This window comes from Cervus elaphus, chromosome 28 (genome assembly GCF_910594005.1).
Source record: "Cervus elaphus chromosome 28, mCerEla1.1, whole genome shotgun sequence".
NCBI lineage: Eukaryota > Metazoa > Chordata > Mammalia > Artiodactyla > Cervidae > Cervus > Cervus elaphus.
The window spans coordinates 34,078,897-34,091,508 of NC_057842.1; the positions used below are offsets into that span (position 1 = coordinate 34,078,897).

The 12,612-nt window shown below is 41.5% G+C and overlaps 1 protein-coding gene across 1 annotated transcript in view; it reads left to right on the forward strand.

Moving 5' to 3' along the window:
* The first annotated feature begins 2,710 nt into the window (after nucleotides 1-2,710).
* The window catches only part of MAN1A1 (mannosidase alpha class 1A member 1), a 167,453-nt gene continuing 157,551 nt past the window's right edge, over nucleotides 2,711-12,612 (forward strand). The window contains exons 1-2 of the mRNA XM_043889861.1: nucleotides 2,711-2,993; nucleotides 3,206-4,073. Coding sequence (XP_043745796.1) covers nucleotides 3,453-4,073 — 621 coding nt within the window. The 5' untranslated portion in view covers nucleotides 2,711-2,993; nucleotides 3,206-3,452. The remainder of the gene's footprint in view (nucleotides 2,994-3,205; nucleotides 4,074-12,612) is intronic.

Sequence of the window (12,612 nt, forward strand, 5' to 3'; positions counted from 1 at the left end):
AAACACAGCAAATACCTGAAAAAAACTGCACAAAATTACTAAGGTTGCTAAGTTTACATTAGACTATTCATGAGAAAACAGCAACTTTGTCACAATCATTGCATTCACAAAGATCAGATGTCTTCAGGTAGGCAAGGCAGGGAGTCTGAATTTACAGGAAGTAAATTTATTATTTGGAGACCAGAACAGTTTCCTTTATTTTTGCTATATATGAGGATACACAGTATTGTGATTCCAACTGTAGAGTATGTATGGTTTTGAAATCAGGGCAAAGTCTTATATTTCACTTTTACAAAACGTACATTTTGACTTATTGAACATTCTGTCCTCCTTCCTTACCATGAATACACATGGTTGGTTTTCAGGGGTTTAATGTGGTTGATTTAGTTGGTATGTCTCTTCAAATACCTTCTCTGTGAACTTTTTTTAAACTTGCTTTAGCCCAAATGTGAGCATTCCCACATGTTTTTCATCCTACCTAACACAGACTGGCACCCTTTAATATGTATCCCATAATCAACCACCCATGCTAATTTCTTGGTTTAACCAGTCATTAAAAGCAGGCTTCACTCTTAATAAATCTGTTTCATAAGAAAAACATATAGTAAGAAAGCAGTCTTAAAATAAGCTACATAAAGGTAAACACAAATAAATATAATAGTCACTGTAAAAGATTTAAACACAATATTGCTCAGTCAAGTCTGACTTTTTGCGACCCTATGGACTGTAACCCACCAAGCTTCTCTGTCCATGGGATTCTCCAGGCAAGAATACTGGAATGGGTTGTCATTTTCTCCTCTAGGGGAATCTTCCCCACCCAAGGATTGAACCCACCTCTTCTTCTTCTCCTGCATTGCAGGCAAATTCTTTACCACTGGGCCACTGGAGAAGCCCTAAACACAATATAGATAAATAAAATTTAAGGTGTTTAGGGGAAAAAAATCATCTTTAAGTCCATACACTAAATTTTAAATGTTCCCATTACAGGATATGAGTTAAACTCAAATTGGTTTGATATCAAAATTAAAGAAATAGCATTAGATTTATAACTTCCTTTCTTCATCACTTCAACATGCACGTAAAAGTAGATTTTATTGCTTCTCTGGAATACTTAGTAACATTAATCGTAATGTTTCTAAATAGTTTGTGGTTACAAGAAATAATTCAATAGTTGAAATAATAAAGCATTCCATAAAAGATGACAATAAAGAGACAGACCTTAATTCCCAATGATTTAAACTTCCCAACCTATCTACAAGTTGTAGTTTGAAACAAAAATCACCCTTCCATTATTAAAAATAAAAATTATTGTTTTCTGTTTCAGTCCTTCTAAACTTTGTTACCCTGCTTGGATATGCTGCACTCTTCTGGGCATAGAATTTCAGAGCAGTTATCAAAAAAAAAGAAAAAAAGCCAGACAGTTGGTTTTATCGAACAGTAATTTCCCATTAACAAAAACTTTGGGTGTATGATTCATTTTACACAAAACAAATACTGTAATGATGGTTCAAATGAATACTAAAATGAAATCTGTAATAAGGATTTTTAAATTTAATTTTAGATTTTCTCACACAGTCTAAATCCTGAGAACAACTACGCTGTGGACACCTTCCTGAAAGGTGTCAGCTGTTTCCTTTTTTCTAAAGACAACAAACAGAAATAGATCTAAAATCACCTTTCTAGAGAAGCATGCAGGATAGAAGGTAAGCCTGCTATATAAACCAGCTTTCAGAAGTGGAAAATGGGAAATCAGTCAACTTTCTCCTCTCTGATAATCCTTTATTTGCAGAGCAACAGGGGAATTACAAACACATTTTGCAAAATAATGCTGTCTAGAAGACAATCTCTGTTGGACCAAGTCCTTATTTCCCTGGAAGTAGTCAAATCCAAGTCAATTTCAACAACGTTGAAATTTATTACTTGAAGCTATGGCAGCATAAAACTTCTTCTTTAAGTGGAAAATATGACCAACTTGTATGAGGTAGGTGAATTTTGAAAGTGGGAGTGGGTGGGGGAGCTACACCACTTTTTTTTTTTAAGAGGGAGAGGATTCAGTCGAAGACTTCGGAGCAACCACAAAACCATTAAGCCTCTTAGGTGAAAGGATGTTCGACCAAAGAGCTCAAAAGCTGAGCTCAAGAGCTCTCCAAATCACAGCCTCTCATCAAGGGACTTTTGTGTTAACTGCTACCGAGCACTGGGGGAATCCCTGCTTTGGGTAAAGAAGAGTAACCACGCTTCACAGAGATCTGGCGATTCTAGGCAAGACCCCGTCCTTCTCGACGCTCCTGGAGCGGGCCCCGCACGGCCAGGCTCAGGTCCGAGGGGGCAGCAGGGAGGTCCTGCATCAGCCCAGGCGCCTCCCCCGCAACTCGAGACCAGCCACCCTCTGGGACCCGGGCCCGAGGCCGGACCAGGATAAAGTCCCGGACCCCGGGTCCCGCCCGCCGCCTCCGGCCCCTGGCCGCCACGGAGGGTCAGACTGCCCGGATTCCCGCCGCCTCTCCCGCCCGCCTAGTGCCTCAGGGGCCCCGGCTACCTCCCCGCCCCCGGCCGGGCCCCCACGAGGCTGCGCTTCCCGTAAACTCCCCTCCCGGCACGGCCCCCCTCCCTGCCTCGGTCCCGCCCCCCGGGGGGCCCTGTGCGGCGCGTGATTGGCCCGGCCGCGCCGTCACTCTCCGGCCGCGTCACCGCCCTCGTTTCCGACCGCCCCGAGACCGGCAGTGGTGTTAGTGCTCGCGGGGCCGCGGCGGAGGGTGTCGCGCTGCCCTGCTCGCTCCGACTCGCCCGCGGGTCGGCGCGCTAGCCCAGCCGCGCGGTGCTCGGGGCTGCGGGGAGGCACGCTCAGACGCCACCTGGGAAGCGGAGAGACAGCTGGTCCCAGCTTCGGGATGAGGAGCGGGCGAAGTTGACGAACCCCCCACCGCCACCCCTGCGGCGCCTCTCCCGCGCTGCCCTCTGCAAGGAGGTGACCGCGCACGGCCCCGCTCCAGGTGCGCGCGGGACACCCCACCCCCGAGACCCGCCAACTTCACCCCTAAGTCCAAAGCGTGGGTTCCGAGGGCGGTGCCGGCAGCCGGACTCCGGACTCCGTGCCGGGGGAGCTCTCCTGGCGGCTCTCGCGGTCGTCTGAGGGTGGAGACCGGTGGAAACTTTATCACCATCCTGGTTAATTACTGTGTTTTTACTGTTTCTCTCCCCGCAGGGGCTGCAGCGAGAGGTCTGTCGCGCGCGCGTCGTTTGCCAAAGGAGCCGCCTCGGGGAGAAGACTCTGAGGGGAGTTGTCTCCCCGGGGGATACCTGCAGCCCGGGCGGGGGGTTTAGGCGGCCTGGATGCCCAGGACGCAGCCCCGCGGCCGCTGACGCCCGGCGGCGGCGAAGTTTGGCTGCTGAGCGGCGCGGCGCGAGGCCACTGGACAGCGGGCGACCCGGCGGCCGGGGCGGCGGGCGCGATGCCTGTGGGGGGCCTGTTGCCGCTCTTCAGTAGTCCGGCGGGCGGCGGCCTGGGCGGGGGGCTCGGAGGCGGCGGCGGCGGCAGCAGCGGCAGGAAGGGGTCGGGCCCCGCCGCCTTCCGCCTGACGGAGAAGTTCGTGCTGCTGTTGGTGTTCAGCGCCTTCATCACGCTCTGCTTCGGGGCGATCTTCTTCCTGCCCGACTCTTCCAAGCTGCTCAGCGGGGTCCTGTTCCACTCCAGCCCCGCCCTGCAGCCGGCCGCCGACCACAAGCCCGGACCCGGGGCGCGCGCCGAGGACGCGGCGGAGGGGCGCGCCCGGCGCGGCGAGGAGGACGCTCCGGGGGACCCCGCGGCCTCCCTAGAGGACAACTTGGCCAGGATCCGCGAAAACCACGAGCGGGCTCTGAGGGAAGCCAAGGAGACCCTGCAGAAGCTGCCCGAGGAGATCCAGAGAGACATCCTGATGGAGAAGGAGAAGGTGGCCCAGGACCAGCTGAGTAACAGGGCGGGGTTCAGAAGGTTGCCCCCCGTGTACTTAGCACCCCAGAATACAATCGGGGAGATTGACCGGGAACCCGCCGACGCCGCCATCCGCGAGAAAAGGGAAAAGATCAAAGAGGTGAGTGCACCCAGCTAGAATCCCTCCAGACCCGCGGTGTTTTTCTGGGAAAAATGACAGACCTTTGAAACTCTTAACCGTGTGATATTACAGTGCTGGGGGCGGGGGAGGGCAGGTCTGTGACATTAGTGTGGGGAGACAGGGAGGTTTTCCACTTAAACCAGATGCAGTGTCAGAGGCTCTCTGACTTCCCTTTTATTGTCCAAGTAGATGTGACCAATTAGGATCTGAGGTTGAATCCCGTTGTTTTTAACTTGCATGCTCGAGTGAGCATAAGCCACACGAAGTAGGTATTAAATACATGGGCAGATCCTGTGCAGACTTCCTCTTCCACTGGCCAATACGTGGTTAATCGTCCCTGAACACAGCAACAGTGAAGGTCCCAAACAGCCTTCTACTAAAGCTTGGAGGTGGGTTTGGAATGAAGCTTGAATGTAAACGCAAAGCATCAATCACGCATCACAGAAATGTTTCAACAGCAAGCCAGCCCAGCCCGCGTTCAGTCACGTGGCCCCATTCCGCCAGGTGGCATCCTGTGTGTACTTACAGACTATAAAGGTGAAACTTGAGAACTTGTTATCATAGGGAGCACACGGTTGTTTACTTTTCACAAAATGAAAAAAAAAAAATGCAAAAAGCCAGACTACTGCGTTTTGAATTTCTCGTGTAGCTAGAAAAAGAGTATTCCATGTGATGCAACAGGTTTTCCTCCACAGCAGCACAATGATGACAGACTTAATCTCGGGCAAACATGGACTTTGTTAAGTCTTTCATAATTTCTTTCCTGTAATTTTCCGTTGGAACTTGAAACATCTGATCAGTTTGTGCTTAGCTTGAAGCTGAAGAGGACCTTCAAAATCATTTCAGACTGTCGTTTTAAAAATGAACATTGAAGGGCCCAGAGCCCCAGAATCAGTTAGTGACTGAGTCAGGACTTGAAGCCCAGACTTCTTGTCACCAGGCTGTCTGTGGACAAGCCTCCTTTCTCAGCTACTCTTCCCTGTGAAACTATACCATTCTAGATTTTTGCACAATGCAACAACTGTAGGAACCATATTAAAGCATGTTATCCCAAATTTTGAATTTCTGAAATACACGATGAATTTTCTTTTTTCTTTTTAAGTGTCACAGTGTTTGAAAATAAATGCTGTGTTTTGACATTGGACCAGGTACTCAGGAAAGGAAGCTTCCTGATTCCCCCACCCCCACCCCCTTTTCAGAGCATAAAAGTTTTGAGGTTGTGAAGAGGTACTTAGCTAAGTGGCTGCAGATTGGAGGTAGCTTGATCATTGTAGAATTTGTGATTTTAATATGACGACCAGATAAATTTGGTTAAGCTGTAACTGAGCAAGTTAAGGTGGACTTGGGTCCTTGCAGTTTACGCTAGGCAGAGTGCCTTCAGTCATCCCTCCTGCGCTGTAGCCCATCAGCCTTTGTACTATGAGACCCTTCCTCAGGCATAGAACCTTCCCAGACTTGGGGAAGTGGATTGTATTCCCTGTGACAACTTCTGTCTAGCAGTCTTCCTTCTCCATGACACTCTTCTCCACTCTCCAGGAAGGTGGAAAAAAGCTCTGCTTTCACCAATCATCTCCCTCTCCTTTTCATCTCTCAGCCTGCTTGAAAATATCCCACCAAAACCCATAGATAAATTAGCCCCAAATCTGTATCTGCTTATGTTTTCCTTAAGTTTGAAGCAATGTAATTCACGTTTCATGCCTCTGAATTCCTGTGAACTGACAGTTAGTGCAGATCACAGTTGTCCCAGGATGTTATTTTAAATATTATAGATCCATGGATGTGAAAAAGCTATTGGTACTGATTAGGACTGAGTAAAAGTGCATTTAGACCAGAAGCACTGGGACAGTAGCAGTCAATTGAGGACAGAATATGAACAGTATGTGTTTGTCACGTATCTGTTGCTATTAGATCTACCGTTATCTTTGTCTGTAGATCAAAAGGTCTTAATTAACCATGTAAAGGAAATTTATATAGCCTTCTGTATCAGTGTGATACTAACATCTTTGTACCTACATGTTTTGAAACTGCCCAGTCTTGCATAAAGTGGTGGAACTAAATGGATTCTTTAAAATTTCATGTTGTGGTGAGAACCAAGGCCGGTGGGGATGGGGTGGGGGTAGAAAACCAGCATGATTAGCTTCAGTATTTAGTCAAAGACTAATGGGAAGAAATGGATTATGGTTTTTCATCAGATTAGTTCAGGCAGATGTGTTCCTTTGTAAACCAAAAAAAAAAAGTTAACTCATGCTATTATGAAACTGTGCTGTAAACATTCAGTTTTAGAGAGGGAAGAGTGGTTGCCCATTATAAATGGACTTCAGCTTGATACATTTAGATTCAGTTTCAGGTACCATGTATGCCTTGTCATGAACCAATGGATCTTCGCCTTGATCTTGATTTTTATTGTTCCTGTTTTTTCTAGTTCTTTTTATTTACTTAGGTTCTCTATCACACCTGGAGGTACTAACAGTGTTATAGGCAAAATTTAGAAAGTATTGATATAAGCAAGTCTTCTAACATATTGGGAGTTTGGACTATAATTTCTGAGCCAAACTTTCATTTTGTAAATTTGGTTTAAAAACAGCCAGTGGTCTTTTCTTATATTGCCAACACAGTTGTGTTACTGGTATTGTGGTAAATTTTTTTAAAATTTGTGTTAAGGGGAAACAGTCTTTAATTTCAAATAGGATGTTTATTGCCTAGCACCCTTCACAAAAGGTGCTAGCTACATGCTTTCTAGAATACTGACTGGAAGGATAGTAAATATTTGTCATAAAACTTAAAATTGAAATTAAGACAGCCCCCCACCCCATGAAAACTTCATAAATAAATCAACTTCGGGACTTCTGTGACATTTATAATACACACATAGTATGTATTCCCACGAGGCTGATCTTTTTAAAATTGTGCTCAAGTTGCCCTTAACTTTAAAAAGCAAATGAAACACAGAAGTGAAAGAGCACCATGGAATTTTTAGAAAAATAGGAATTTCTTTTTCTACCCCAACATTTTTAAAAAATCAGGAAGCTTTTAGGGGGAATCTACCCAAAGCATCTACACTGTCCTTTAGAATTAGAGCCTTAATCCTAATTTAGAGTATGAACTTTTCCCCCCAGTTTTGTGTAATTATGGGGAGGGTCTCTGAGTAATAGGGCCTGAAGACGGTCAAACTATCAATGTGATCCCTCACTTCTTAGATTGGAACCCCCACCAGTCTAAATGGGATGGGAGTGGGGAGGCTGACAGCCAGGTTTGGGTCTATCAAGTACGGTTTTAGGACCAGTTAACTGTTGGGTCACAGTTTTCTTCTCTACGTTTCTCAAAACAGGGCTTAGTTTTTAATTCCAGAACTGCTACATAATTATAAGTTGAAAGAAAATTTTCATATTGATAGCTAATGGTGAAGATATATTTTTATGCCTGACAAACTAGCCTTAGGTTGTTCATGAGTCTGTAATTTATGTTAACTACTGACAATTAACTTTTATTAAAAATCAGACATAGGCATAATCTACCTTGACATATTAAAACAAGACATTTTTATTTGGAAACTTATTCGTATGAGTAGTAGTGTGGAAAATAATACTTGCAAATTAATAAAGGCCACAATTTGAAGACCTGACTCTGAAGGAGCTTGGATGCCCTTGGGTTACCTTGCCTGTTCAACTCACCAAGTTCTGAAACACACCAGACATTGAACAGGAACAAATGCAAGATTTCCCCACTCTTAGAACCTTCCTCAGAGCAGGTAGGTCATGGAGCATTTGTAAAAATTTCTTTAACAAGTAAATGAATAAATTAAGATCTCAGCAGTGTAAGTATTAGAATAGGTGCTGAGTGTTGAACATTAATATATGTACAAAAGCAGGAAAAGATTGTTAATGGATAATCAGTTATGCTCAGCTTAATTTTCTGTAAGCTATTGATAATTTGTTTGGGAGGAGTATTTTTCTCTTACTGGGTAACTTAATCATATAAAGGAGCTCTATATAGAATCTAGAACCTAGTTAATTCTGTGGAAAAGAGGTTAAAAAAAATGCATTTTCCAGTAAATGCATCTTTATTTCTTAGGTGAGCTAATAAACCACTTTGAGAAATTTGTGCTGATGATTCACGTTTGTAAAAAGTGTCTTTGGATGAGTGAATTTGTTGGACTTCAGCAGCTTAGTTAACTTATTTGTATTAAATTATATAATAAGCTATGGTAATACAAATTCATTATCAGGGCGAGATTAAAGCATGGGTCTAAAGGTCAGACAGGAGGAAACCCAACAGGTCAGTGTGAGTGATGAGGGTAATATATACATGGGTAGATCAGCACTGCATAGGACCCTTGTATCTCATAACCCAGTAGAGAACCTGTGGCCTTTTAAGTCCTTTATAACCTGCAAAACCACAAAAATGTGTTTGTCAAAGGTGAGTTTTGGTTGGTCACAATAGGAGTAGCCCCTCTGCTGGGCTCCGTGGATACCATGACTTGCATTTACCCTAAGGAGACAGAAATGATAAAGGACAAGCCAGTGTTTGGTATTTTAAGAAAGAGATTCTTTCTTTGGGGAAGCTAAGTCTTGACTTTTCCCTCAATGTTCTTTGTCTAATGTCTTGTGTAGTGTTAAATAATTGAGCTACCTTTAGTCCCCCACCCTTTACTACTAAATATGTTTAAAGGTCCTTTAAACAAGTCTGCCAAATTTTTTCCTATTACCAAAAAATGCTATAAAAATAACTCTGATTTTTAAAAGTAAACATGCAGTTCAGTTCAGTCATTCAGTTGTATCAGACTATTTGCAATCCCATGGACTGCAGCATGCCAGGCTTCCCTGTCCATCACCAACTCCCGGAGACTTGCTCAAACTCATGTCCATCGAGTCAGTGATGCCATCCAACCATCTCATCTTCTGTCATGCCCTTCTCCTCCTGCCTTCAATCTTTCCCATGTTCTCTAAGCCATAAAATATTCTATCTGAATGAGACTTTAGAGATAGTTACAATAAAGGCAGCTGAGATACAAAGATTGCCCTGAAAATCATTTTGCTAGTTAGTGGTAGCGTTGAGCATGGAAGTACAATCCTGGGTGAATGTTGCTCATTATCCGGACATGACTTGCCTCCTAAGTAAAATATCAAGGAGGTGTATAAATTGACTCTCATATTCATTATTTGCAGACACTAATGTCAAGTAACTGAAAAACATGTACAATCCTGCAGTATTATAACTTTAGTCTCATATGAATTACCATTAACTATTGTAATTTAAAAAAAGATCTTACTAGGGACATGGTTAAGAAGGCCTCTTCCTTTTAAAACCATCTTGGGAAATCTGATGACATCTTTTTCTCCTTATGAAGATCCCTGCAGGGGAACAGAGGCATTAACAGTTACTCAATTGGGCATTCTTTACAAAGAGACCTGGGGGAGAATTTTAAAAAAAAAAGAGGAAAGGGGTGTAACAGCGTGGGAGAGTTCTTTCAAACCGTAAATGTAGGTGCTCTTTAGACATTGCACAATGCACAACAGAAGAATTGAAAGTTAACCTGAAGAAGTATATTTTTTCTTTTCTAAATTGTGAAAGGAGGATAACACATTTACAGGAGACTTGGAAAATAAAGAGCAATTATATATAGTTCCACTATGTATTATAATTATTTTTAAAAATAGATAAATTAAGATTTTTAGTTGGAGTTTCAGTACCAAACTCTCAAAAATTAATAGAATGGATAGACAGAAAATTAGAGGGATATAGTAGACCTGAAAAAGCACTATGAATCAATTCAACGTAATTAAGATTTATATAATTTTCACACAACAGGGTACAAATTCTATTCTAGTTCCCATAGACTATAAACCTGGAGACACTGGGACATATCCAGGGACATAAAACAAGATGCAAAAATTTCATGGTCTAAAGATATTGAAATCATATAGTCTGTTCTCTTATCACTATGGAATTATGTTAGAAATCAGTATCAAAAGATATTTGAAAATAACCCACCTATTTTCATGTGCAATGTGAGAGTTACCAAAAGTGATCTTTACTTAGCCATTGAAGCTTCAGTAAAGTTATAAGATTGAAAAAATGAAGGCGGTGATTGCAGAGAAAAAGGATTTAAATGAGAAATTAATATCAAAATGAAAAATTAATATAAGAAATACTTAAAAAACCCATGTATTTGGAAATTAAATGTCTATTTTTAAATAAGTGTATCAAAGAAACCATAACAAGGGAAATTAGAAAATATTTGTGACAGAATAAAAATGAAAAGAGAAGTTATCAGAATTTGTTGTATGCAGCTGAAGCTGCTCAATGCAACTAAATGCAGTATGAAATCTTGTATAAGGTATGAAAACAAATAATGGACACTAACATAAAATTTTTGAAATTTGAACAAAATCTTCACTTTATAATACAATATGATACAGTAATACTATATCACATGTTACTTTCCTGGTTTTTTTCTTTTTGCAACATAGTATTTATATTCTCAGAATTGGATTAGAAGTTTCAAGCCTCATTCAGAAAAATTTTTTTTAAAAAATCACCAAGATAATAAGCTTTCTAGACTGTTAGCAATGATACTAGCTGCCAGAATAAATGGAACTATATCAAAGAATATAAATTAGAAATCTAGCACTCTGTTCATAGTCAAACAAGTAGAATGAAAATGTAAATTTTTTCACATGGCAAAAATTCATAGTTTTCTAAAATAAGTATATTGTACATGCTATTTATATACATATATGTATACAAAAGCTTTTCTGTTACACTTGATAAAGGCTTGAGAAAGAATAACAAAAAAAAAGAGAGAAATTGGAAAACATAAAATAGGAGCACTGAATGTGAAATAGAAAAAAATGAAACAAACTAGATAGAACTAAAAGATAATCATATAGTCCTGTAGTTTTAAACATGGCTGCTCATTAGAATCAGGTCTGGAGCTTTGAAGAAAAAAGAATACCTGTGCATTTGTATTTTTCAAAATATTCCAAGATAATTCTAATGTGCATCTGGATTTAAAAAGCAATTACAGGTTTTTCTCTTAAATGGTAGTTTTGGTAATATAGAATGTTACTGTTTTCTGTTGATATGGGCTTCCTGGGCGTTGCTGGTGATAAAGAATCTGCCTGCCAATGCAGAAGATGCAAGAGATGTGGGTTCGATCCCTGAGTCAGGAAGATCTCCTGGAGGAGGAAATGGCAACCTGCTCCAGTGTTCTTGCCTGGAAAATTCCATGGACAGAGGAGGCTGGCAGGCTACCGTTCATAGAGTCACAAAAAGTGGGACGTGAGTGAGCAGCTGAGCACACAGTCATGATACAGTGGTATTAAATGAATAATAGTTACATAATCACAGTAGTAAAAGATGTTTATCAGTTTTCACAATCAATAACCAGACCAAAAAAAAAAAAAAGATAATTACAGTTGCAAGCCATAATGGAAACATGATTAACCTAACAATATAAAATAATTTCATACAATTTGTGGGGTTCATCTATCCAGCCAGTCTGTGTCTTTTGGTTGGTACATTTAATCCATTTACATTTAAGGTAATTATCAATATGTATGATCCTGTTAGCATTTTATTAATTGTTTGGGGTTTATTTTCTGTAGGTCTTTTCCTTCTCTGTGTTTCCTGCCTAGAGAAGTCCCTTTAGCATTCATTGTAAAGCTGGTTTGGTGATGCTGAATTCTCTTAGCTTTCGCTTGTCTGTAAAAGCTTTTGATTTCCCCATCAGATCTGAATCAGAGTCTTGCTGGGTAGAGTATTCTTGGTTGTAGGTTCTTCCCTTTCATCGCTTTCAATATATCATGCCATTCCCTGAAGGAGTATATATTTTTAAAAGTAGACATATATTTAATAGTAGCACTTATCTGTGGGATTCATGAGTATGACAAAAATGAAGCAGGCTCGCAGGTATAGAGAACAAACTAGTGGTTACCAGTGATGAGAGGGAAGGGGGAGGGGGAAATCTAGGGATAGGGAATTAAGAGATGCAAACTATTAGGTATGAAATAAGCTGCAAGGAGATATTGTGTAACATGAGGTATATAACCAACATTTTATAATAACAATACATGGAGTATAACCTTTAAAAATTGTGAATCACTATATTGTTCACTTGTAACTTATATAATTTTGCACATTAACTATACTTACCTTAAAAAAACAAAAAGTAGACATACATTTAAAAAGCATCAATCTGGGGTCTCTTTGTTATAGGAGCACACAATTCTCTTCACCCAAGAAGGTCCTGGAGAGTCTCTGGATGCTTTTACCTGCCCCTGCTACATTCATTTGTAGCAACATGGTGTGGTGAGAAGGGCTAGTTTTGGAGTCAGAGAAGTTGGGCCTGAATCTGGCTTTTACCCTGTACTAGTTGTTGTGACCTTAAGCAAGTTGCTTAATCTGTCAGAGCTTCAGTTTTCTTATTTGTAAAATGGCAGTAATAATTAAGTACGTGCTTTCATGGATCAGAAAGCTTAAATGTGGGCGTCCACACAAAGCACTTAAAATGGTACTA